The sequence below is a fragment of the Silurus meridionalis genome, chromosome 4 (assembly GCF_014805685.1).
Source record: "Silurus meridionalis isolate SWU-2019-XX chromosome 4, ASM1480568v1, whole genome shotgun sequence".
NCBI lineage: Eukaryota > Metazoa > Chordata > Actinopteri > Siluriformes > Siluridae > Silurus > Silurus meridionalis.
In genome coordinates, this window is record NC_060887.1 from 15,961,604 (window position 1) to 15,989,389 (window position 27,786).

At 44.8% G+C, this 27,786-nt stretch overlaps 1 protein-coding gene across 1 annotated transcript; it reads left to right on the forward strand.

The window, feature by feature from the left end:
• The first annotated feature begins 11,783 nt into the window (after window positions 1-11,783).
• Window positions 11,784-27,608, forward strand: LOC124385309 (serine protease 30-like). Its single transcript, XM_046848560.1, has 2 exons — window positions 11,784-12,020; window positions 27,156-27,608. Exons 1-2 carry the CDS (start codon window positions 11,974-11,976, stop codon window positions 27,511-27,513), a joined length of 405 nt encoding a protein of 134 aa, XP_046704516.1. The 5' UTR covers window positions 11,784-11,973; the 3' UTR covers window positions 27,514-27,608.
• The last annotated feature ends 178 nt before the right edge of the window (window positions 27,609-27,786 follow it).

The window sequence follows — 27,786 nt, forward strand, 5'->3', positions numbered from 1 at the left end:
GCTGGCTGTTCACAGTGTGCTGTATTCAAGCACACTAATGGAAAGTTGAATGAAAGGAAATAATGTGGTCAAAAAAGGTGAAACGGAGCCCATTCAAGAATTCAAGAGATTCACAAAGAGTAGACTGCAGCTGGAGTCAGTGCTTCAATGACCACCACGCACAGACGTACCCATGGGCTACAACTGTTGCATTTCTTGTGTCAAGCCATTCCTGAACCAGAGACAACCTCAGAGGTGTCTTACCTGCGTAAAGGACTGTTGCTCAGTGGGCCAAAGTTGTCTTTTCAGATTAAAGGAAATTAAATGATGCATTTCATTTGGAAATCAAGGTCCCAGAGTCTGGAAGAAGAGAGTAGAGACACAGAATCCAGGTTGCTTGTGGTCAGTGTAAAGTTTGCACAGTCAGTGATGGTTTGGGGAGTCATGTCATCTGCTGGTGTTGGTCCACTGTGTTTTATCAAGTCCACGGTCAGCACAACCGTCTACCAGGACGTTTTTGAGTACTTCATGCTTCCCTCTGCTGACCAGATTTATGGAGATGCTGATTTTATTCACAATTTACCAATTTTGTTTTTGATTGGTCTTATGAAGTATTCTATTTTTTTGAGTTTTTGTTAAATGTGAGGCAAAATAATCAAAATTAAAAAAAAATAAACACTTGAAATATATCAGTCTGTGTGTGATGAATCTATATAATATACAAGTTTAACTTTTTGTATTGAATTGCTAAAATAAATCAACGTTTTAATGATATTCCAATTTATTGAGATGCACCTGTATGTATACAGTTTGCCTATGTGTATCGGTCTATATTAAGTGATAGATCAAAAGGTGTGGATTCTTTTTATGAATGTCATTTTATCCAATATATCTTGTCCTGAGATGTTCAACTATTGACCCAAATCCAAAACATTTTCGTTTTCCAAATTATTTCACAATCACTGTTGTTTATTTCACTATTCAGGAGTTTCCCAAAAAGCCACTTTGGAATTTCCAGTAATTTAGACATATAAACAGTACTTCAAATATTAAAAGGTAGAAAAGATTTATTTCTAGGGTTATGCTATACTGTTGTAAATAATAAAGTAATAAATAAATAATTAAAAACTCAGCAAGTAAATGATTCAGAATTATAATTTAAATAAAAGTAATTGTTACAATTAATTATTTTAAGGTTGTTTATGTATTTACAATGCATTGTCCTGTATATTTATTACATATTTTGCTTGTGTTTCTGCAGTAAGTAATTGGAGAATGTAGGAATAGATGACTGAACCTTTACAGGGTCAAAGTCAGGACTGGAAAACAGCCATGTACGATTTTCTGGAATTGTGCAAATTTCTTGTTACATAAGAAAATCATTTTTATTCCAGCTCTTTGCTTGAGCATGTCAGGCTCAGTATATAAACATGCTCATTTTCATTGACTCACAGTATCCTCAACTTCGCATCAACATCAGATTTACAGAGATTCAGAGATGATGGTCACTAACGCTCTCGGTGTGTTCGTGTTCATTACAGCACTGATTGTCGCTGAAGGCTCCTGGGGTTCTGGTATGTTTATAACATCTTCATTACATGTTTTATTAAGCCTTCTGTAAATGAAGCCTAAGTATACCAAGATTTCTTTATATATATATATATATATATATATATATATATATATATATATATATATATATATATATATATATAGAAATTCCAAGAAAAAAAAACATTATGCACACTTTAAAAAGATTAAAATAGGTCTACTGTACAGAGTATTGTTCATGTTATACACATTATACACACAAACCATACAGGAATTACATACATTTAATAATTTACATAAATTTACATTTTATTATCAGGTAAAACTGGAAACTCATACAGTTATGACTTGTCGAAAAAGGATGACCTGACCAAGCTCTATAACTCTAAAGTGTATAAGGCTGAGCGCATGACACGGCCACTTGATGGCCAGAGTCGGGAGAGAGGAATATTGAGTCACTCAGGAGTCAGGTACAGAAACACTAATATTATACAAGTATATATAGAGCTATAAGGACTGGAAGATACAAAATAAATATTAGATTTTTTGCATTTATTAGTTGCATTTATTAATTTTATTGTTATTGTTTCATCATTTATTCTGTTGCCTATTTTAATATTAACTTTGTTAGGGCAATACATTTCACTAAGTAAGATTTTACTAGATAATCCATATAAATTTGAATAGAAATTAATTTGCATTTTATTTTTAAGATAAAGAAATTCAGATAAATTATTTTTAAGCTGCTTAAGATAATATACGTGATATGAAACTAAAACTTAAATATATCTGGGGTTATATTTAAATAATTTAATTAAAATTCTGGATTTTAATTAATTTTGGGTTTATAATGATTCCAGAGTGACTCTGGCAGATGGCACTAAGTGGTTGGTGCATAAAGGAGGTGGTTATGGCATTTCCTCTCAGACAGTTGTGGTGGATGCACGTCACATGAGCAACACATGGACGGTAAGAACCTTTGTAGACAAAAAATGTACCCTGATTTCTTTATTTATTCTTTAGAGTCACTGACTCTTTTTTTACAGATAAGAGAGACTAAAAACTTCGCTGGTAGTAAGACGGTGTCAGATTTTGTGAAAGCAGGCGGAACTAATTACAGTCTGCTGTTCAATAACTGTCACAATGCTGCAGGGAGGATGATGGACGACTAAGCACACACTGAAATACACACTTCAGTCAGCTTTTTTAACATGCTAAACATTACAATTAAATGAAATGTTCAACAATTAAACATTAACAAAGCAGTTGTTATTGCAAAAATAAAAAATAAAAATAAAAAGATCCTGGATTTGTGTTCTGTCCTCTGTATACTGTGGGATTGTTTATTGTGTCTATATGTGTCTAAAACCCCACACTTACACACACACACACACACACACACACACACACACAAAGATAAATAAGTAGAACTAAAGATTTGTGAGGTCCTGGTGAACTTGAACAACATATTTACAGACATTTACAGATTTATTATTTTCAATATTTATTGCACTTATTCATTTCATTGATAATAGTCTCCAATTCCCCCCAAAAACCCCACTTTGTTAAATGTAAATAAAAATAGAATACAAATGATTTACAAATCTTGCAAAACCCATATTTTAAAGACAGGAGAACATAAAAAACAACAACTTTAAAAAGGAAATGTACCATTATAAGGAAAAAAAACAGGGTAATTTTAAATTTGATGGCTGCAACACGTCTGAAAAAAATTGGGACAGAGCAACAAAAGTATCAGGGATCCACCTGCCACACCCCCTTTTGCGGCTTTCATGCCTCCGTTCTCCCTGAAACTCCAGCCTTAACCCTCTGGAGTCTGAGGGTGTTTTTGACCCCTTGAGAGATTTTGACATGCTCTTACATTTGGTTCTTTTTAGTTGCTTTTAAAATATATTATTGACAAAAGGCTTATTACACTGTATTCAGCACAAACTGGGCTACCATAATATGTAAATAACTTATATGTGTGTGATTATATTTTTGACAAAATAAGGTTTATGCGTGGTTTTTGAAAAAGCAAAAAAAACAACTCACTGAAATAAGGCCACAAAACCGATAGTAAACATGTTTCCCCAAGACTTTTTGAGAACAGATCTTCTAATGTAGGTTTTTTTATTTTTAATCATGTGAAAATCATCCTGCCTGCTCATTCACCTTAAACAATACTTTGATTTAAAATTTAAAAAACACTTTCTACTTTGAAAGGCCATATGCGAAGAGGCGTCGACATGCTGTGACTGACAGCTTCGTAGACAATGGGTCGCATAATGAGCTGTCGATTACATAATGAGCTGTGGATCACTGAGCCAGGATCACAGTGAGAAGTACAGTACTACAACAAGGAATGTGTTTCCTTTATGGTTTATTAAAAATACAAGGACATTAGCAAGGACAGCAATAAAAAGGGAATTGTGTAACAATAACAATACAGTACAGTATGTATAAAAAATAAAGAGTGCAACACTACATTACAGTAAGGTTCTGCAAATCCTAGCCTGTAGGACTACAATACTATGCATTAAATAATAATAGTGTATCTATTTGAGGAATCGGCAAGAACAAACAACTTGAACCCCCACTTAGTTGGCTTGGCTTTCATGTACTGTGTCCTCCCAGTGTTAGCTTTGCATGCTACCATCCTCTCATCCACGGCTAAATATCTTCTAGGATGATAAATTGCTTTGCATGTCTTATGGATTGTGTCGATAAGCGGTTTCACTCTGAACAGGCGGTCATGTACAGATGTGCCCCTCTTTCTGTCATTTTCTTTGTCTGCATCTGGCTGACTCATGTGTACATTCCACGAAATTGTCCTGTATCTGTCCCTTGACATAATTGTTGCTGGAAAGGGAACTGTGAAAATACTGCTCTGTCACCAGTAGTCTATAATGGAGGGCATCTTAACCATTGCCATGTAAAATAAGAGCCCAATGTAGCGATACATCTCACTCACGGTTACATCTTTCCATTTGTATTTGCGTCACTTGGCTATTGACTTGGCAGCTTAAGCATTTGTGTTGTGGCACAAAGTTGACACAACACTGTCCGGGAAAAACATTTTAAATAGACTACATGGAGAATGAGAGTCAGAAGACCTCAGTTGAGGTCCAGGTTCATGTGCGGGCAGGAATCGCAGAGTCTGTGGAACTGTGTCGTTATCTGTCTGATCCTTCCATGACATGGTGGACTGTGTGTGCTGCCTTTGCCCTTTTTGGAGCAGGTGCTTAATCACATCTGTTTATGAAACACACACACACACATCACTAATTGTGTCATTGGTAAAGTTGTTTGCATATGTCATACAATGCAATAATGATTCAAACTAAATATAATTTAAGAAAATATTAAATATGTACTTACTCAGGATGATTCTTGGTCGAACTCAAAATGGAGCGACACCTGGTGGCCTGGTGTGAGTTTCCAGTGAAGGCAAGGGTGATGCAGCCAAACTCCTAAAAATAACCAAACAATATATTTTTCAGTATTTTTGATGAATACACTTGAACAATATATATTTGTTATCATGCATTGTACATATAGCTTTTACACCTCAGCATTCCGGAACATCTCTGCTAGCTAACACTACATAACAGCCTTTCAGGATGATCAGTGACACTAACCAAAACTGAACTGAGGCTAAAATATAACTTTGTATAACGTCAACAATATTTAGGGCATACAATTACAAACAGTTAATGTTACAAATGAACAGATATTGGCGGATTTCTGTTGTAACATTAAAAGGCAATGCTGACAAAAGCTAGGCAGATATGTCTACAAACAATATGAGTTTTATATGATCAGAATGTAAGACTAAATAACTTACTCATCGTAGCAACTTGCTGGAAAGTCCTCGCTCTTCAAAATGCAAACGCTCCTCGTCGGAATTGCAATCTTCTTCGGATGAAAAGGTAAATTCTCTGGCATTGTTTTATGCCACTGTCCGGGGGGCGTGTTTGTGTGTGTGTGACTCAACGTGTGAACTGTTTTACCTGTGAATAGCGGGGGGGCGTGTCGATCGCAGCTCATTATCAGATAATGAGCTACGGTGGAAAATCTGTGCCTCTACTTGGTTTCACATGATTTATATTCATTGGAAACATGTGTTTTTTTATTTCACCGACTTATTCTAAAACTACACACCTTAAGCTGTCTAAAGATATATTTTTTATTTCCGTGTGTCGGCTATTGGCCGAGTTTCAGCGCTTTTTGATGACGTGTTTCTAAACAAAGTTTACGCAGACAAAGGCGACAGATGGCGCACCCTGACTATTTTATTCATTTAAAAAAAATACAACGTTTTGTTTATATAGTGAGCATACACAAATGAAAGTAGACCCTTTACAGATTTAAATGATGTATTACTTTGACATTTTTGATTAAATATGACCGAGCAGTTTAAGCTCTTTTTGCTGGCATCTGAAAAAAAAGCAGGTTTGGGCGCCGGCGGCAATTCAGACTCCAGAGGGTTAACCACGCACACACCTGGAGCTCCAGGCTTAACTATGCACACCTGGAGCTCATCATCACTCCACCCCGCTTCTACATAAGCTCCTCACTCTCACTCCCTCCCTTGTTCGTTATTGAATGTATTAGATGTTACGTACTGCTGTATGGTTCCACTGTTGCATGCAGTACTCTATGCTGTCCGTCCTATTCGGACTCTACTATCCGGTACCGGCTGCGCTTCTCCTCCCCGCGCATCTCGGATCAGCTACACTTCTACCCTAGCGCACCTCAGACTCTTTGAACCTAAGGACTGCCGTGTGCGTGAGTGTGTGTAAGTGTGTGTGCGTGCGTGTGTGCGTGTGCTCGTGTGTATCTCTCTCCCTCATTCTTATCATTAAACCTGAGCGTGCTGTATTCCGGCGTCCGCCTGCTGTTTCACTCGCACCCTGACAGAATAACGAACCCCTGAAAGGAATATATATATATATATATATATATATATATATATATATATATATATATATATATATATATATATATAAAAGAAGAAAAAAAGGAGGAATATAATCGGACTACCGCGTGGTCCCGTGCGAACCTAACCTCAGAGGTAGGATTCGCTCTGCCGCGATAAAGCGGAAGTCAAGCTCCGCCTCGGGGAAAACCCGGAAGTCCGCTGCCGTTTCACGTGGATCATGCTCGGCACCGCCACGCCCCCGTGATGACGTCATGGATATCCCGGCTCACTTCTCCGGCGACAGGGCTGAGTGGGGCGGATTTTTACGGAGCGTAGGCGGATACATGGAGTCGTGTTCATCTTCCTACTACTCAGAAGGAGGGAAGATCGCGTTCCATATTTCTCTACTATCTGGAGAATCCCTCTCTCTGGCCAGTGAGTTGTGGAGCGCGACTGGAGGCGAATTTGGCTCGTGCGCCCATTTTATCCGGCTTCTCACAAGGGAACTAGGGATGGTCACCGCGGATCTCCACCATCTCTCTCCCGCTCCCGAGAGCACAGATCCGCCCCAGTGTTTTCCGGAGAGCTCCGTTCCGCACCAGAGTTTCCTGGAGAGCTCCGCTCCGCCCCAGGACCTCCAGGGGATCTCCACCCTACTCCAGACCCTGCTCCAGGCCCTCCAGGATGGCTCCGCTCCACCCCAGGACCTCCAGGAGATCTCTGCCCTGCGCCAAACCTTCCAGGACGGCTCCGCTCCGCCCCAGGACCTCCAGGAGATCCTCACCCTGCTCCAGGACCTCCAAGAGAGTGCAGCTCCACCCCAGGGCCTCCAGGTGAGCGCAGTTCTGCCCCAGGACCTCCAGGTGAGCACAGCTCTGCCCCAGGACCTCCAGGTGAGCTCCTCTCCGCTCCAGTGTGTCCCCATAATCTCCTCTCTGCTCCAGTGTGTTCCTGAGAGCACCTCCCCGCTCCAGTGTGTCCCCGAGAGCACCTCTCCACTCCAGTGTGTGTCCCCCCGAGTGTCCTCCCCGAGAGGGGACTGCAAACCGCCTCCTGGCCACGAAAAGGACGTCGAATTGTCTCCTGGCCGCAAAGGGACGCCGCATCACCGCCTGGCCACAAAGGGACGCCGAACCCACCCCTGGCCACGAAGGGAAGTCGAATCGCCTCCTGGCCACGAAAGGGAAGTCGAATCGCCTCCTGGCCACGAAAGGGACGTCGTACCGCCTCCTGGCCACGAAGGGGACGTTGAACCGACCCCTGGCCACGAAAAGGAAGTCAAATCGCCTCCTGGCCGCAAAAGGGACGTTGTACCGCCGCCTGGCCGCGAATGGGACGTAGTACCGCTGCCTTTGCGCTCACCCGATGGCAACGTCATGCCTCTGAGCTCCTCCGATGGCGACATCTCGCCCCAGAGCTTCTCCGTCGGCAACGTGTCGCTCCAGAGCTCCTCCGTCGGTGACGTATCGCCTCAGAGCTCCTCCGTCTGCAACGGTTTGCCCCAGAGCTCCCCTGTCGGCGATGTCTCACCCCCGAGCTCCTCCGTCGCCACCGTCTTGCCCTCAAGCTTCTCCGAGGTCAATGTCCCGCCCCAGAGCTTCTCCGTCGCCAACGTCTCACCCCCGAGCTCCTCCGTCTTGATCCCGGGCTCCCCTGAATGCGACATCTCACCTAAGAGCTCCTCCAAGGTGGGCGTCTCGCCTAAGAGCTCCTCCGATGGCGGCGTCTCGCGTCTGAGCTCCTCCGACAAAGATGTCTCAGCCCCAAGTCTCCCAAAAGGCGAAGTCACGCTTTAGCGTTCCTCTCCGGGCGACGTAGCGCCTCCGTGTCCCTCTCCGGGCGACGTCTCTCCTTCAGGACCCTTGGAGATAGACAAAGCACTCCCGAGTTCCTCTGAAGGCGTCGTCAAGGCTCACAGCTCCGGCGAAGGTGTCACTGCATTCCTCATCTCCGCCGTGGGTGTCGATTGGCCTCTGGACACCATCGAGGATGTTTTTCTGCTCCCGGTCTCCGCCGAGTGCATCACTCGTTCTCTGATCTCCGCTACAGATGTAGCTCCGCTCCTGACCTCTGTGGTTGGCACCCCTTTGGTCCAGGTCTCCACCCGTGGCATCGCTCCGTTCTGGGTCTCCGGGGTGGACATCACTCCGCTCCAGACCTCCCCAGTGGGCGTTAATCCGGCCCTGGATGCCGCCGACGGCATCACTCGGTTTCAGGTCTCTGCCGTGGAGGTCGCTCAGCCTCTGGACTCCGCTGCAGGGGCAGCTTGGTCCCTGTCCTACGCCGGAGCTGTCTCTCCGCCTCCAGACTCCGCTGTAGATGTCTCTCCATCTATGGTCTCTGCTGCAGACATCCCTCCATCCCCGGGTCTCCGCTACAGGCAGCTCTCTGTCCCTGGTTGCCACTGGAGCCGTTTCTCCGTCTCCGGCCTTCTCCCTGCCTCAGGTCTTGGCCCTGCCTCCGGTCTTTGCCAGGGCTTCCGCCCCATTCCTGGCCTCCGCTATAAGCTGCACGCTGTTTTAAACCTCTGCTGAGGTGTCTTCAGGATGGGCATCGTCCGGTTCTGGCTTTCCACCGGGGTTGTCGCTACACCTCAAGTCCTCCTTGGCCTTCCCCGGTTCCGCGACAGTTCTGACCAGGCCCCTTTGACCCTGGATGGACACCGGGGTCCTCCTCTGAGTGCTCTGGCCCTCCGGGCATCGGTGGGTTTGGGGCTTCAGGTGCCGCCTCTGTGGGGGTGGTGGTGGGGGTAACGTCAGGATCCACCTGCCACGCCCCCTTTTGTGGCTTTCATGCCTCCGCTCTCCCTGGAGCTCCAGGCTTAACCACGCACACCTGGAGCTTGTTGTCACTCATGCCTCCGCTCTCTCTGGAGCTCCAGGCTTAACTACGCACACCTGAGGCTCATCATCACTCCACCCCGCTTCTACATAAGCTCCTCACTCTCACTCCCTCCCTTGTTCGTTACTGAATGTGTTAGATGTTACGTACTGCTGTATGGTTCCACTGTTGCATGCAGTACTCTATGCTGTCCATCCCATTCGGACTCTACTATCCGATACCGGCTGCACTTCTCCTCCCCGCGCATCTCTGATCAGCTACACTTCTCCCCTAGCGCACCTCAGACTCTTTCAACCTAAGGACTGCCGTGTGCATGTGCGTGAGTGTGTGTAAGTGTGTGTGCGTGCGTGTGTAAGTGAGTGTGCTCGTATGTATCTCTCTCCCTCAATCTTATCATTATACCCGAGCGAGCTGTATTCTGGCGTCTGCCTTCTGTTTCACTCGCACCCTGACAAAAAGGCTGGAAATATAAGTGTTACCAAAAAGAAACAACTGAAGAAACATTTTGCAACTAATTGGGTTATTTGGCGACAGGTCAGTAATATGACTAGAAATAAAACTAGTATCTCCGTGCTCAATGGACAAGGGCAAAAATCAATATTGAATGCCTGTGATCTTTAGGCTCTCTGCCAGCAATGCATTAAAAACAGGTATGAATCTGTTAATCACTGTATTGGCACAAATACACCTCCAGAAATCATTGTCAGTTAAGAAAGTTTACTGTGTCATCCAAAAATGCAGGTTAAAAAATAAAATAGCTGTATGTGAATATAATACAGAAACACCGCCATCCTTTCTGGGCTAAAGGCCATTTTAAATAGACTAAGGCAAAGTGGAAAACTGGTCTGTGGTCTGATAAATCAAAATTTTCAATTATTTATGTAAACCATGGATGATGCATTCTCCAGACTAAAGAGGAAAGGGACCAGGTTGGTTATTTACATTTACAGGATTTGCCAGATACCCTTATTCAAAATGACTTACATTTATCACAATAATACATCTCATCAGAAGTACAATATCTTAACTACTAAGCTACCCCTTTCTCTTGCTATCAGTGTTCAGTTCACAAACCTGCAGATCTTAAGGTATTGGGGTGCATTAATGCCTATTGAATTGCACATCTAGAAAGGCAACATCAATGCTGAAAGTTATATGCAAGCATATGCTTTCATTTATGCTTTGATAGAGATGAAGTCTGTATTCAGGGAAGACATTTCATATTTCAGAACGACAATGCTAAATGCACACTGCATCTGTTACAACAGCATGGCTTCTTAGTAGAAAAGTCCGAAAGCTGAACTGGCCAGTCTTCAGTCCAGACATTTTATCATTTGAAAACATTTGCTACTGTTATGCGGTAGTGACGGAGGCGGAAGCCGAGGCACCAGCAAACAGTGTTTATTCACAAAAGGCAAAGCCAACACAAATACACACAGTGAAAGGGTTAATCCGGTGGTGCACTTTGGGAGCGCGGTCCACAAAGTCCCGAACTGACGAGAGGCAGCCCGTAAATATAATCGGGAGGAGCGGGGTAATCCAGGATGCGCTTCGGAAAGGAAGCACAGCCGTGAAAAGAGTGAGAAGTCCAATTACGAGAGATACGTAGCGGGAACACGCATACGCGACGACACATACCACATGAAACCTACAATAACGGACCTGGAATGTGGGTGAGGTGGGGTTTTTAAAGGAGCTGGGGATGAGTGTGAAACGAGCCCCAGGTGTGTGCAATTGATGCCGGGAGCTTATGAGAAAGTGAAGGCAATGACAGCCGCCAAAGGGGGCATGGCAGGTGGATTCCTGACAGCTACACAGTGGTAAACATGGCCCTGTCCCAACTTACAGGGAGATGAAGCAGCTGTCAAAAAATTACCTAACTTCTTCTACATTTCTTAAATTTAAACATTTAATGTGTTCTATGTTTTATGTTCTATTTTAAATGAATATGAGTGTATGAGATTGTCCCAATTTTTTTGGAATTCTACAAATATAATTGAATATGAAATGTAAATTAGTAATGTTTGGCTATTAACTGTTGTGAAGTTCTGAAACAGTCTTTGCCTTGACTCAAGAAAAAGTTACATACAGTAAATAGTCGACTACTTTTATAAATTAATAGTCAGCTAGTCAGCATGTAATAGTGTGTAACCCCTATAGTGTAGTAGTAATGCATTTTTATTTTATGGTTGTCTAATAAATAACGTGTGTGTATGTGTGTGTCAGTGTGTGGGCGTTCTATAGTGGATATTGCTGGTGGTCGTGGCCGGGTTTTAGGGGGACAACAAGCAGTAGACAACTCATTTCCCTGGCAGGTGTTTCTACAAGCTGGAGGAAGAGGAGGAGCGATTGTGATTGGGGAAAAATGGCTCCTCACTGCCGCTCACAATTTCAACAAAGAAAAGCTGTCTAAAGATGAAGTAAAGGTATCATTACCCATCAGCTTTAACTCTTAATAGTGATATATTTTTATTTTAGTATTTGAGCATACTTTTATTGATGTTTTTCAGGCATATGTTGGAAGCAACAAAGTGAGCGACTATTTTAAAAGCGACACACAATTTGAATCACTTCCTATTGAGTCATTTCACATCCATCCAGGATATAAAAGCCCAGATTACAATAATGATATTGCGTTAATTAAGCTGGCATCATCCCTTACCTTTAATGCAGGTGTAATGCCAGTTTGTCTTCCTGCACAGGACTCTGAGCTTGAGAAATCTGGGTAACATCATTTTAACACGTGCAAATATCCTTGTTTGATTTTGAGAGATACATTATGATGATGCAGCATTCTCTACTGTTTCTGCTTCAGATGGGTCTCTGGATTTGGAATGACAGAGACATAATTATCTCAGGTACATCGCTCTTCCCATTGTGGAGCAAGAAGTGTGTCACTTGTCTTTTGAGGAGGTGAAAAAGACAGTAAGTGATGTGTCCACTCTGACGGAGAACATGTTCTGTGCTGGACTTCCTGAAGGAGGGAAGGACACCTGTCAAGGAGACAGTGGCTCTGGTTTTGTCATGAAAAAGAATGATGTGTTTTACGCAGCAGGAATCATTAGCTGGGTAGTCGACTGTGGAAGAGCAGGAAGATATGGTGTATACATACGTGTAGCTCGATATGCAAAATGGATCCAGAAAATCATGGAAGAAAACTAGAAGAAAATAGCACAAACTACTTATGTTTGGGTTGATTTTAAAAATATATGGTTGCTCTGCAAAGTGGAAAAATAAAGATAAATATTTTACCATCACAAGCTGTTTTTATTTCAATTTTATCATAATAGCCCTTACTGCCTGCATGAAAAAAACAAATTTGATATTTTATTTAGCATGCTTTGCATGTGTCAGGTCACATTGCAGGTCGAATTCTCTTTTCCAGCAAATAATGTGACTCCACATGGCCACTACCAACTCCACTTTCTATACTCTACAGTGCACACAATTGCCTAGTTACAGAGTGAGCACAGTTGTGTTAATAACACATACAAATACACAAACATGCATTCAGGACTCATGAAGTATGCGGCATATGTATAGTACACATACAAGTGCATCTCAATAAATTAGAATATCATTAAAAAGTTGTTTTATTTTAGTAATTGCTTTAGTAAAAGCTTGTAAAATATATAGATTCATCAACCACAGACTGATACATTTCAAGAATTGTTATCTTGAAATTTTGAATGATTTTGATGATTGTGGCTTAAAGCTAATGAAACCTAAACTTAATAATCTCAGAAAATTTTTATATTGTTAAAAAGTTCAATATTGGAGACTCATGGCGTCACACTCTAATTAGCTAATTAACTCAAAACACCTTCAAAAGTTTTCTAAGCTTTTAAATGGTGTCTCAGTCTGGTTCAGGCTACACAATCATGGGGGGAGACTGCTGACTTGACAGTTGTCCAGAAGACCATCATTGACACCCTGCACATGGAGGGTAAGACACAAAAGGTCATCGCTAAAGAAGCTGGCTGTTTACAGAGTGCTGTATTCAAGCACATTAATGGAAAGTTGAATGAAAGGAAATAATGTGGTCAAAAAAGGTGAAACGAAGCCCATTCAAGAATTTGGGGAGATTCACAAAGAGTAGACTGCAGCTGGAGTCAGTGCTTCAAGAACCACCACGCACAGACGTACCCATGGGCTACAACTGTTGCATTCCTTGTGTCAAGCCACTCCTGAACCAGAGACAACCTCAGAGGTGTCTTACCTGCGTAAAGGATTGTTGCTCAGTGAGCCAAAGTTGTCTTTTCAGATGAAAGGAAATTAAATGTTGCATTTCATTTGGAAATCAAGGTCCCAGAGTCTGGAAGAAGAGAGTAGAGACACAGAATCCAGGTTGCTTGTGGTCAGTGTAAAGTTTGCACAGTCAGTGATGGTTTGGGGAGTAATGTCATCTGCTGGTGTTGGTCCACTGTGTTTTATCAAGTCCAAGGTCAGCACAGCCGTCTACCAGGAAATTTTTGAGTACTTCATGCTTCCCTCTGCTGACCAGCTTTATGGAGATGCTGATTTTATTCACAATTCACCACATTTTTTCTTTGATTGGTCTTGTGAAGTATTCTATTTATTTATTTTTTTTATTAAATTGGTATTATATTGAATTGGTGAGTTTTTGTTAAATGTGAGGCAAAATAATCAAAATTAAAAGAAATAAACACTTGAAATATATCAGTCTGTGTGTGATGAATCTATATAATATACAAGTTTCACCTTTTGTATTGAATTGCTAAAATAAATCAACTTTTTAATGATATTCCAATTTATTAAGATGCAACTGTATGCAGTGTTGGGCAACGTTACTTTTAAAAGTAATGCATTACAATATTGAGTTACTCCCCAAAAAAGTAACTAATTACGTTACTTAGTTACTTTTTATGGAAAGTAATGCGTTATATTACTTTTGCGTTACTTTTGTGTCACTTGTATCTCTTTCACGCTTTACAGGTGTAACAGGTGTAATATAGAGAATTGCCAATAAGAAATAAGTTATATTAGGGCAAAAGAAATTTCTTAAACATTTAAAATGCTTAATAACTTTTAGAGAACAATAAGATGATCGACTAAATTTTGAAAACAAGGCTGAACACTTTCCAGTCGCACTTCTGTACACTGTTTTGCAATCTGCCTTCGCCGTCAGAAATGTAACTATCATTCGTGTATATAAGGTTAAGGTTGTGGGCTGCACACCGGTGATGTGGAGGGAGAACATACCTTTCACTGTCATCTCGTAAAACATCATGCAATTCCGTAAATATGACCTCGTCCTCGTCTACATCATTCTCTGCTTCATCATCAGCTTGAAACATTCTGAACGCTTTTACAAATCAGTATCAGTGACAATGGCAGTTTATCTTCCCACAAAGAGCAAATGAGCTGTGAATTTGCTCTCTATCTCCGCTGCGATGGCATCGTACATGTGTCTCCCACGGAAAACGTTTATTCTGAGCAGTCCATAAATCTGCAGTGGTGGAAAGTCTGCAAAAGTTTTCTATATTTCTGTCTCCATTTCCAAATATGCAACATTTTTTTTTGAAGTGGTATTTTTTGCAGTTGACAAGAGCTTTTCACCAACACATAATCTACACTTAACCATTATTCCTTTCTCCTTTTCCTCGACTATTTCAAAATAATAAGAATACTTCCATCACAGTAATGTAATGCCCTGGTTTGCCATCTCCGCTTCTGACCAGCATCTGTTCTAGTTGCTCGCACGTATGAGTGCGCGATTCTACGTGACTACATTCATTTTAATTCACTATTTATTTTTTTATGCAAAATAATTTAACTGAAAAGTAACTTGCATTACTTTTTTAAAAAAGAAACTCAGATATTAACGTGTAAATTTATAAAGTAACCAGCTACTTTACTCGTTACTCCAGAAAAGTAATATTATTACGTAACGCACGTTACTTGTAACGCGTTACCCCCAACACTGCCTGTATGTATACAGTTTGTCTATGTATATCTGTCTATATTAAGTGATAGATCGAAGGGTGTGGATTATTTTTATGAATGTCATTTTATCTAATATATCTTGTCCTGAGATGTTCAACTATTGACCCAAATCCAAAACATTTTCATTTTCCAAACTATTTCACAATAACTGTTGTTTATTTCACTATTCAGGAGTTTCCCAATAAGCCACTTTGGAATTTCCAGTAATTTAGACATATAAACAGTACTTCAAATATTAAAAGGTAGAAAAGATTTATTTCTAGAGTTATGCTATACTGGTGTAAATAATAAAGAAATAAATAAATAATTAAAAACCCTTAGTTTATTACTCAGCAAGTAAATGATTCAGAATAATTTATAATTTTTAATTATAATTTATAATATAATTTAAATAAAAGTAATTATTATAATTCATTATTTTAAGGTTGTTTATGTATTTACAATGCATTGTCCTGTATATTTATTACATATTTTGCTTGTGTTTCTGCAGTAAGTAATTGGAAAATGTGGGAATGGATGATTGAACCTTCACAGGGTCAAAGTCAGGACTGGAAAACAGCCATGTACGATTTTCTGGAATTGTGCAAACTTCTTGTTACATAAGAAAATCATTTTTATTCCAGCTCTTTGCTTGCACATGTCAGGCTCAGTATATAAACATGCTCATTTTCATTGACTCACAGTATCCTCAACTTTGCATCAACATCAGATTTTTACAGAGATTCAGAGATGATGGTCACTAACGCTCTCGGTGTGTTCGTGTTCATTACAGCACTGATTGTCGCTGAAGGCTCCTGGGGTTCTGGTATGTTTATAACATCTTCATTACATGTTTTTATTAAGCCTTCTGAAAATGAAGCCTAAGTATACCAAGATTTTTTATATATATATATATATATATATATATATATATATATATATATATATATATATATATATATATATAATTCAAGAAAAAAACATTATGCACACTATAAAAAGATTAAAATAGGTCTACTGTACGGAGAATTGTTTATGTTATACACATTATACACACAAACCGTACAGGACTTACATAAATTTAATAATTTACATAAATTTACATTTTATTATCAGGTAAAACTGGAAACTCATACAGTTTTGACTTGTCGAAAAAGGATGAACTGACCAAGCTCTATAACTCTAAAGTGTATAAGGCTGAGCGCATGACACGGCCACTTGATGGCCAGAGTCGGAGAGAGGAATATTGAGTCACTCAGGAGTCAGGTACAGAAACACTAATATTATACAAGTATATATAGAGCTATAAGGACTGGAAGATGCAAAATAAATGATCTTAATCAGCTTAAAAATAATTTATCTGAATTTCTTTATCTTAAAAATAAAATGCTAATTAATTTCTATTCAAATTTATATGGATTATCTAGTAAAATCTTACTTAGTGAAATGTATTGCCCTAACAAAGTTAATATTAAAATAGGCAACAGAATAAATGATGAAACAATAACAATAAAATTAATAAATGCAATTAACAAATGCAAAAAATCAAATATTTAAGTGATATGTAACTAAAACTGAAAAATATCTTGGGTTATATTCAAATAATTTTATAAAAATTCTGGATTTTAATTAATTTTGGGTTTATAATGATTCCAGAGTGACTCTGGCAGATGGCACTAAGTGGTTGGTGCATAAAGGAGATGGTTATGGCATTTCCTCTCAGACAGTTGTGGTGGATGCACGTCACATGAGCAACACATGGACGGTAAGAACCTTTGTAGACAAAAATTTATCCAGATTTATTTATTTATTCTTTAGAGTCACTGACTTTTTTTTTACAGATAAGAGAGACTAAAAATTTCGCTGGTAGTAAGATGGTGACAGATTTTGTGAAAGCAGGCGGAACTAATTACAGTCTGCTGTTCAATAACTGTCACAACGCTGCAGGGAGGATGATGGACGACTAAACACACACTCAAATACACACTTCAGTCAGCATTTTTAACATGCTAAACATTACAATTAAATGAAATGTTCAACAATTAAACATTAACAAAGCAGTTGTTATTGCAAAAATAAAAAATAAAAATAAAAAGATCCTGGATTTGTGTTCTGTCCTCTGTATACTGTGGGATTGTTTATTGTGTCTATATGTGTCTAAAACCCCACACTTACACACACACACACACACACACACACACTCACACACACACACACACAAAGATAAATAAGTAGAACTAAAGATTTGTGAGGTCCTGGTGAACTTGAACAACATATTTACAGACATTTAAAGATTTATTATTTTCAATATTTATTGCACTTATTCATTTCATTGATAATAGTCTCCAATTCCCCCCAAAAACCCCACTTTGTTAAATGTAAATAAAAATAGAATACAAATGATTTACAAATCTTGCAAAACCCATATTTTAAAGACAGGAGAACATAAAAAACAACAACTTTAAAAAGGAAATGTACCATTATAAAGAAAAAAAAACAGGGTAATTTTAAATTTGATGGCTGCAACACGTCTGAAAAAAATTGGGACAGAGCAACAAAAGTATCAGGGATCCACCTGCCACACCCCCCACACCCCTGCTTTCATGCCTCCGCTCTCCCTGAAACTCCAGCCTTAACCACGCACACCTGGAGCTTGTTGTCACTCATGCCTCCGCTTTCTCTGGAGCTCCAGGCTTAACTATGCACACCTGGGGCTCATCATCACTCCACCCCGCTTCTACATAAGCTCCTCACTCTTACTCCCTCCCTTGTTCGTTATTGAATGTGTTAGATGTTACGTACTGCTGTATGGTTCCACTGTTGCATGCAGTACTCTATGCTGTCTGTCCCATTCGGACTCTACTATCCGGTACCGGCTGCGCTTCTCCTCCCCGCGCATCTCGGATCAGCTACACTTCTCCCCTAGCACACCTCAGACTCTTTCAACCTAAGGACTGCCGTGTGCGTGAGTGTGTGTAAGTGTGTGTGCGTGCGTGTGTGCGTGTGCTCGTGTGTATCTCTCTCCCTCATTCTTATCATTAACCTGAGCGAGCTGTATTCTGGCGTCCGCCTCCTGTTTCACTCGCACCCTGACAGAATAACAAACCCCTGAAAAGGAATATATATATATATATATATATATATATATATATATATATATATATATATATATATATATAAAGGAGGAATATAATCGGACTATCGCCGTGGTCCCGGTGCGAACCGAACCTCAGAGGTAGGATTCGCTCTGCCGCGATAAAGCGGCAGTCAAGCTCCGCCTCGGGGAAAACCCGGAAGTCCGCTGCCGTTTCACGTGGATCATGCTCGGCAGCGCCACGCCCCCGTGATGACGTCATGGATTTCCCAGCTCACTTCTCCGGCGACAGGGCTGAGTGGGGCGGATTTTTACGGAGCGTAGGCGGATACATGGAGTCGTGTTCATCTTCCTACTACTCAGAAGGAGGGAAGATCGCGTTCCATATTTCTCTACTATCTGGAGAATCCCTCTCTCTGGCCAGTGAGTTGTGGAGCACGACTGAAGGCGAATTTAGCTCGTGCGCCCATTTTATCCGGCTTCTCACAAGGGAACTAGGGATGGTCACCGCGGATCTCCACCATCTCTCTCCCGCTCCCGAGAGCACAGATCCACTCCAGTGTTTTCCGGAGAGCTCCGTTCCGCACCAGAGTTTCCCGGAGAGCTCTGCTCTGCCCCAGGATCTCCGGGGGATCTCCACCCTACTCCAGACCCTGCTCCAGGCTCTCCAGGATGGCTTCGCTCTGCCCCAGGACCTCCAGGAGATCTCCGTCCTGCTCCAAGCCCTCCAGGACGGCTCCGCTCCGCCCCAGGACCTCCAGGAGATCCTCACCCTGCTCCAGGACCTCCAAGAGAGCGCAGCTCCGCCCCAGGACCTCCAGCTGAGCTCCTCTCTGCTCCAGTGTGTACCTGTGAGCTCCTCTCCGCTCCAGTGTGTCCCCGAGAGCACCTAGCTGCTCCAGTGTGTCCCCGAGAGCACCTCTCCACTCTAGTGTGTCCCCGAGAGCACCTCCCTGCTCCAGTGTGTCCCCGAGAGCACATCTTCACTCCAGTGTGTCCCTGAGAGCACCTCTCCGCTCTAGTGTGTCCCCGAGAGCTTCTCTCCGCTCCAGGGCTTCAAGGAGTGCTCAGTTCCTCTCCAGGAGCTCAAGGAGAGCTCAGTTCTGCTCCAAGACCTCCCGGAAAGCTCAGTTCCGCTCCAGAGAACCCAGGTAAGCTCAGCTGTACGCCAGAATTTCCAGGAGAGCTCCTTTTCACAATCGCGCCGCCCTGTTCCGGGCTTCCCGTGTGCGTGCTGCTTCGTCTCCGAGCATCTACGAGCACGCTGCTCCACCCCAGAGTTTCCACAAGCACGCGGCCTTGATCTGGGGTTCCCATGGACGCGCCACGCTGCCCCAGGGTTTCCAGGAGTGCCCCGCTCCACTTCAGAATTTCCCCGAGAGCTTCACTCCACTCCTGGGCTCCTCAGAACACTCGACTCGGCTCCAGTGTCACGCTGAGGGTGCCGTTACATTGTCACCTGGCCACGAAGGGGACGTCGTACCGCCGCCTGGCCATGAAGGGGACATCGAACCGCCTCCTGGCCACGAAGGGGACGTCGAATCACCTCCTGGCCGCAAAAGGGACGTCAAACCGCCACCTGGCCCCGAAAGGAAGGTTGTACCGCTGCCTGACCGCATCATCCCAACTAGGGATGGTCACTGCAGATCTTCACCATCTTTCTCACCAATGTTTTCCGGAGAGCTCCGTTCCACACCAGAGTTTCCTGGAGAGCTCCGCCCCAGGACCTCCAGGGGATCTCCACCCTACTCCAGACCCTGCTCCAGGCCCTCCAGGATGGCTCCGCTCCACCCCAGGACCTCCAGGAGGTCTCTGCCCTGCGCCAAACCTTCCAGGACGGCTCCGCTCCGCCCCAGGACCTCCAGGTGAGCACAGCTCTGCCCCAGGACCTCCAGGTGAGCACTCTGCTCCAGTGTGTCCCCATAATCTCCTCTCTGCTCCAGTGTGTTCCCGAGAGCACCTCCCCACTCCAGTGTCCCCCCGAGAGCACCTCTCCACTCCAGTGTGTGTGTCCCGAGTGTCCTCCCCAAGAGGGGACTGCAAACTGTCTCCTGGCCTCGAAAGGGACGTCGAATCGTCTCCTGGCCATGAAGGGGACATCGAACCGCCTCCTGGCCACAAAGGGACGTCGTACCGCCACCTGGCCATGAAGGGACGTCGAACCGACCCCTGGCCACGAAAGGGAAGTCGAATCGCCTCCTGGCCATGAAAGGGATGTCCTACCGCCGCCTGGCCGTGAAAGGGACGTCGAACCGACCCCTGGCCACGAAAGGGAAGTCGAATCGCCTCCTGGTCGCAAAAGGGACACTGTACCGCCGCCTGGCCGGCAAAAGGGACGTCGTACCGCCGCCTTTGCGCTCACCGGATGGCGCCGTCACGCCTCTGAGCTCCTCCGATGGCGACATCTTGCCCCAGAGCTTCTCCGTCGGCGACGTCTCACCCCCGAGCTCCTTTGTCGCCACTGTCTCGCCCCCGAGCTTCTCCAAGGTTGATGTCTCGCCCCAGAGCTTCTCCGATGGCGGCGTCTCGCCTCTGAGCTCCTCCGACAAAGATGTCTCAGCCCCAAGTCTCCCAAAAGACAAATTCACGCTTCAGCGTTCCTCTCCGGGCGGCATAATGCCTCCGTGTCTCTCTCCGGGCGACGTCTCTCCTTCAAGCCCCTTGGAGGAAGACAAAGCACTCCCGAGTTTCTCTGAAGGCATCGTCAAGGCTCACAGCCCCGGCTAAGGTGTCGCTGCGTTCATCATCTCCGCCGTGGGCGTCGCTTGGCCTCTGGACACCATCGAGGATGTTTTTCTGCTCCCGGTCTCCGCCAAGTGCATCACTCGTTCTCCGATCTCTGCTACAGACGTAGCTCCGCTCCTGATCTCTGTGGTTGGCACCCCTTTGGTCCAGGTCTCCGCCCGTGGCATCGCTCCGTTCCGGGTCTCCGGGGTGGACATCACTCCGCTCCAGACCTCCCCAGTGGGCGTTAATCCGGCCCTGGATGCCGCCGACGGCGTCACTCGGTCTCAGGTCTCTGCCGTGGAGGTCGCTCAGCCTCTGGACTCCGCTGCAGGCTCAGCTTGGTCCCTATGGTCTCTGCTGCAGACGTCCCTCCATCCCCGGGTCTCCGCTACAGGCAGCTCTCTGTCCCTGGTCGCCACTGGAGCCGTTTCTCCGTCTCCGGCCTTCTCCCTGCCTCAGGTCTTGGCCCTGCCTCCGGTCTTCGCCAGGGCTTCCCCCCCATTCCTGGCCTCCGCTATAAGCTGCGCGCTGTTTTAAACCTCCGCTGAGAGCGTGGTTTCGAACCGTGTCTTCAGGATGGGCATCGTCCGGTTCCGGCTTTCCACCGGGGTTGTCGCTACACCTCACGTCCTCCTTGGCCTTCCCCGGTTCTGCAACGGTTCTGACCAGGCCCCTTTCGACCCTGGATGGACACCAGGGTCCTCCTCTGAGTGCCCTGGCCCTCCGGGCATCGGTGGGTTTGGGGCATCAGGTGCCGCTCCCTCTGGGGGGGGTGGGGTGTAACGTCAGGGATCCACCTGCCACGCACCCCTTTTGTGGCATTCATGCCTCCGCTCTCTCTCTTAACTACGCACACCTGAGGCTCATCATCACTTCACCCCGCTTCTACATAAGCTCCTCACTCTCACTCCCTCCCTTGTTCGTTATTGAATGTGTTAGATGTTACGTACTGCTGTATGGTTCCACTGTTGCATGCAGTACTCTATGCTGTCCGTCCCATTTGGACTCCACTATCCGGTACCGGCCGCGCTTCTCCTCCCCGCGCATCTCTGATCAGCTTCACTTCTCCCCTAGCACACCTCGGACTCTGTCAACCTAAGGACGGCCGTGTGCATGTGCGTGAGTGTGAGTGTGTGAGTGTGTATCTCTCTCCCTCAATCTTATCATTAAACCCGAGCGAGCTGTATTCTGGCGTCCGCCTTCTGTTTCACTCGCACCCTGACAAAAAGGCTGGAAATATAAGTGTTACCAAAAAGAAACAACTGAAGAAAAATTTGCAACTAACTGGGTTATTTGGCGACAGGTCAGTAATATGACTAGAAATAAAGCTAGTATCTCTGTGCTCAATGGACAAGGGTAAAAATCAATATTGAATGCCTGTGAACTTTGTGCTCTCTGCCAGCAGGTAAAATCCTCGAGGATATGAAAACAGGTATGAATAAAACAGGTATGAATCTGTTAATCACTGTATTGGCACAAATACACCTCCAGAAATCATTGTCAGTTAAGAAAGTTTACTGTGTCATCCAAAAATGCAGGTTAAAAAATAAAAAAGCTGTATGTGAATATACTACAGAAACACCGCCATCCTTTCTGGGCTAAAGGCCATTTTAAATAGACTAAGGCAAAGTGGAAAACTGGTCTGTGGTCTGATAAATCAAAATGTTCAATTATTTATGTAAACCATGGATGATGCATTCTCCAGACTAAAGAGGAAAGGGACCAGGTTGGTTATTTACATTTGCAGGATTTGCCAGATACCCTTATTCAAAATGACTTACATTTATCACAATAATACATCTCATCAGAAGTACAATATCTTAACCACTAAGCTACCCCTTTCCCTTGCTATCAGTGTTCAGTTCACAAACCTGCAGATCTTAAGGTATTGGGGTGCATTAATGCTGAAAGTTATATGCAAGCATATGCTTTCATTTATGCTTTGATAGAGGTGAAGTCTGTTTTCATTGAAGACATTTTATATTTCAGAACGACAATGCTAAATGCACACTGCATCTGTTACAACAGCATGGCTTCTTAGTAGAAGAGTCCGAAAGCTGAACTGGCCAGTCTTCAGTCCAGACATTTTATCCTTTGAAAACATTTGCTACTGTTATGCGGTAGTGACGGAGGCGGAAGCCGAGGCACCAGCAAACATTGTTTATTCACAAAAGGCAAAGCCAACACAAATACACACAGTGAAAGGGTTAATCCGGTGGTGCACTTTGGGAGCGCGGTCCACAAAGTCCCGAACTGACGAGAGGCAGTTCATAAATATAATCAAAGGGTGCGCGAGTGGGGAAGTGCAGCGCTGGGCAGCAACAGGAAAACGTAGCTCAAGCAGCGGGTGCATAGAAAGCAGTACCAGGAGGAGCGGGGTAATCCAGGATGCACTTCGGAAAGGCCCGATTACGAGAGGTATGTAGCGGGAACACGCATACGCGACGACACATACCACATGAAACCTACAATATGGGTGAATGTGGGGTTCTTATAGGAGCTGGGGATGAGTGTGAAACAAGCCCCAGGTGTGTGCAAATGACGCCGAGAGCTTATGAGAAAGCGGATGCAATGACAGCCGCTGAAGGGAGTGTGGCAGGTGGATTCCTGACAACCCCCACCTCCCCAAAGGGAGGCACAAGACGCCCCTAACCCACAGAACGCCCGGTGGGCCAGGGCACTCGGAGGATGGCCCCTCCATCCGTCCAGGGCCGAAGGGGACCCGGCAGGCGTCGCCACGGAACCGGGGAAAGCCAGGCAGGATCCTAGACCCGGAACTGAGCGATGTCCACCGCGGAGGACTAAAGCAGGGAGGTGTCCTCCAAGGAGGTCTGGAACGGAGTGAGACCCTCGGCGAGGACCGGAGCACGGGTGAGGTCCACGGCGGAGACCGGAGACTGCGTGATGTCCCCGGCGGAGGTCTGGAGCTGAGAGACGACCACCCCGGCGACCTGGAACGGATCAATGTTACCCAGGAAGGTCTGGAATGGAGCCTCTTTCACCACAGAGACCTAGAACAGAGTGACGCCCTCAGCAGAGACCCGGACCGGCACGACGACCTTGGCAACCACCAGAGGCGGGGTGGAGCTCTCAACAGGGCTTACGGGCTGGAAGACCTCCTGGATGGAGACCGGAGATGGAGCAACACCCCTGACAGTGTCCCGAGGAGGCCAGACGAAGAACTCGATGGATGGAGCTCAGAGGCTGAGCGATGACCTCGGCGGGGTTCACTGGCTTGAGATTGCCCTCCGGGGAGCTCAGGGGCCAGACGTCGATTTCGGAGGAGCTCGGGAGTGAGATGTCACCTTGGGAGTAGCTCGGGTCTGTGGGGTTGCCTTTAGAGGATTTAGAGGTCAGGCCGAGTGGTGGTACCTCCACCAAGACCCGGGCTGGTGTCCTCACTCTCTGAAAGCCTTGGGACTGCCAGGCCGCCCTTACATGGTCCTGGAGGCTTGACGTCACCTCCAGCATGACTTATGGATGAGACATTGCCCTTAGATGAGCTCAGGGACGAAACGTCACCGGTGGATGAGCTCTGGGACGAGACGTCATCATCAGAGGAGATCAAGAGTGAAACTTCGCTCAGAGAGGAGCTTGGAGACGTGGCTTCGACCGGAGAAAAGCTCAGAGACGTGGCTTCGACCAGAGAGGAGCTCTGAGACAGGGCTTCTCCCGGAGAGGAGCTCGGAGACGTTGCTTCGCCCGGAGAGGAGCTCGGAGACGTGGCTTCAACCTTCAGGGGAACTCTGTGACGTGGCTTCGCCTTCAGGGTGACTGTGAGGCAAGCCGTCGCCTTCAGGGAGACTGTGGGGCAAGCCGTCACCTTCAGGGAGACTGTGGGGTGAGCCGTCACCTTCAGGGAGACTGTGGGGTGAGCCGTCACCTTCAGGGAGACTGTGGGGCGAGCCGTCACCTTCCCGTTCGCGGCCAGGCGGCGGTTCGACATACCTTTCGTGACCAAGCGGCGGTTCGACCTCCCTTTCGCCGTCCTGGAGTGGAGTGGAGCTCGCTTGGAAACCTTGGAGCGGAACGGCGCTCTCTGGAGTGGAGATCTATGGTGGCCCTTGTGAGGAGCCGGACAAAACAGGCGCAAGAGCCGAATTCGCCTCAAGTCGCGCTCCACAACTTACTAGCCAGAGAGAGGGATTCCCCAGACAGTAGAGAAATGTGGAGCGCAATCATTACTCTTTCCGTTGGGAGAAAGGACAAATTCGACTCCACGTATCCACCAACGCTCCGTAAAAATCTGCCCCACTCTGCCGTTTTGCCGGAGAAGCGAGCAGGGAATCCTGTGACGTCATCAAGGGGGCGTGGGGCGGCCGAGCATGATCCTCGTGACACGGCAGTGGATTTCCGGGTTTTCCCAGGGGCGGAGCTTGGCTGCCAATTCATCGCGGCGGAGTGAATCATCCCTCCAAGGTTCGGCTCGCGCCGGGACCATGGCGGTAATCCAATCATATCCATATTTTTATTTTTTTTCCCCTTCTTTTCTGTCCTTATATTCCTTTTCAGGGGTTGACGGGGGCGGAAGCCGAGGCACCAGCAAACAGTGTTTATTCACAAAAGGCAACGCCAACACAAATACACGCAGTGAAAGGGTTAATCCGGTGGTGCGCTTTGGGAGCGCGGCCCACAAAGTCCCGAACTGACGAGAGGCAGTCCGTAAATATAATCCAAAGGAGTGCGCGAGCGGGGAAGTGCAGCGCTGGGCAGCAACAGGAAAACGTAGCTCAAGCAGCGGGTGCATAGAAAGCAGTACCGGGAGGAGCGGGGTAATCCGGGATGCGCTTCGGAAAGGAAGCACAGCCGTGAAAAGAGTGAGGAGGCTGATTACGACAGGTACGTAGTGGGAACACGCATACGCGACGACACATACCACATGAAACCTACAATAATGGACCTGGAATGTGGGTGAGGTGGGGTTTTTAAAGGCGCTGGGGATGAGTGTGAAACGAGCCCCAGGTGTGTGCAATTGATTTCGGGAGCTTATGAGAAAGCGGAGGCAATGACAGCCGCCAAAGGAGGCATGGCAGGTGGATTCCTGACAGCTACACAGTGGTAAACATGGCCCTGTCCCAATTTACAGGGAGATGAAGCAGCTATCAAAAAATTACCTAACTTCTTCTACATTTCTTAAATTTAAACATTTAATGTGTTCTATGTTTTATGTTCTATTTTAAATGAATAAGTGTATGAGATTAGCAAATTATTGCATTTTTTTTTAATTAACATTTTCCACAGTGTCCCAAATTTTTTGGAATTCTAAAAATATAATTGAATATGAAATGTAAATGAGTAATGTTTGGCTATTAACTGTTGTGAAGTTCTGAAACAGTCTCTGCCTTGACTCAAGAAAAAGTTACATACAGTAAATAGTCGACTACTTTTATAAATTAATAGTCAGCTAGTCAGCATGTAATAGTGTGTAACCCCTATAGTGTAGTAGTAATGCATTTTTATTTTATGGTTGTCTAATAAATAACGTGTGTGTATGTGTGTGTCAGTGTGTGGCCGTTCTATAGTGGATATTGCTGGTGGTCGTGGCCGAGTTTTAGGAGGACAACAAGCTGTAGACAACTCATTTCCCTGGCAGGTGTTTCTACAACCTGGAGGAAGAGGAGGAGCGATTGTGATTGAGGAAAAATGGCTCCTCACTGCCGCTCACAATTTCAACAAAGAAAAGCTGTCTAAGGATGAATTAAAGGTAGCATTACCCATCAGCTATAACTCTTAATAGTGATATATTTTTACTTTAGTATTTGAGCATACTTTTATTGATGTTTTTCAGGCATATGTTGGAAGCAACAAAGTGAGCGACTATTTTAAAAGCAACACATAATTTGAATCACTTCCTATTGAATCATTTCACATCCATCCAGGATATAAAAGCCCAGATTACAATAATGATATTGCGTTAATTAAGCTGGCATCATCCCTTACCTTTAATGCAGGTGTAATGCCAGTGTGTCTTCCTGCACAGGACTATGAGCTTGAGAAATCTGGGTAACAACATTTTAACACGTGCAAATATCCTTGTTTGATTTTGAGAGAAACATTATGATGATGCAGCATTCTCTACTGTTTCTGCTTCAGATGGGTCTCTGGATTTGGAATGACTGAGACATACCACACTGCTAATCATCTCAGGTACATCGCTCTTCCCATTGTGGAGCAAGAAGTGTGTCACTTGTCTTTTGAGGAGGTGAAAAAGACAGTAAGTGATGTGTCCACTCTGACGGAGAACATGTTCTGTGCTGGACTTCCTGAAGGAGGGAAGGACACCTGTCAAGGAGACAGTGGCTCTGGTTTTGTCATGAAAAAGAATGATGTGTTTTACGCAGCAGGAATCGTTAGCTGGGGAGTCGACTGTGGAAGAGCAGGAAGATACGGCGTATACACACGTGTAGCTCGATATGCAAAATGGATCCAGAAAATCATGGAAGAAAACTAGAAGAAAATAGCACAAACTACTTATGTTTGGGCTGATTTAAAAAATATATGGTTGCGCTGCTAAGTGGAAAAATAAAGATAAATATTTTACCATCACAAGCTGTTTTTATTTCAATGTTATTATAATAACCCCTACTGGCTGCATAAAAAAAAAAAAACCTATGTGATATTTTACTTAGCATGCTTTGCATGTGTCAGGTCACATTGCAGGTCGAATTCTCTTTTCCAGCAAATAATGTGACTCCACATGGCCACTACCAACTCCACTTTCTAT

Coding starts and splice junctions, on each gene's coding strand:
- LOC124385309 (XM_046848560.1), top strand. CDS start 11,974: ATGCCAGTTTGTCTTCCTGCACAGGACTCTGAGCTTGAGAAATCTGG. Junction 12,021..27,155: donor TCTGAGCTTGAGAAATCTGG/GTAACATCATTT, acceptor TTTCTGCTTCAG/ATGGGTCTCTGGATTTGGAA.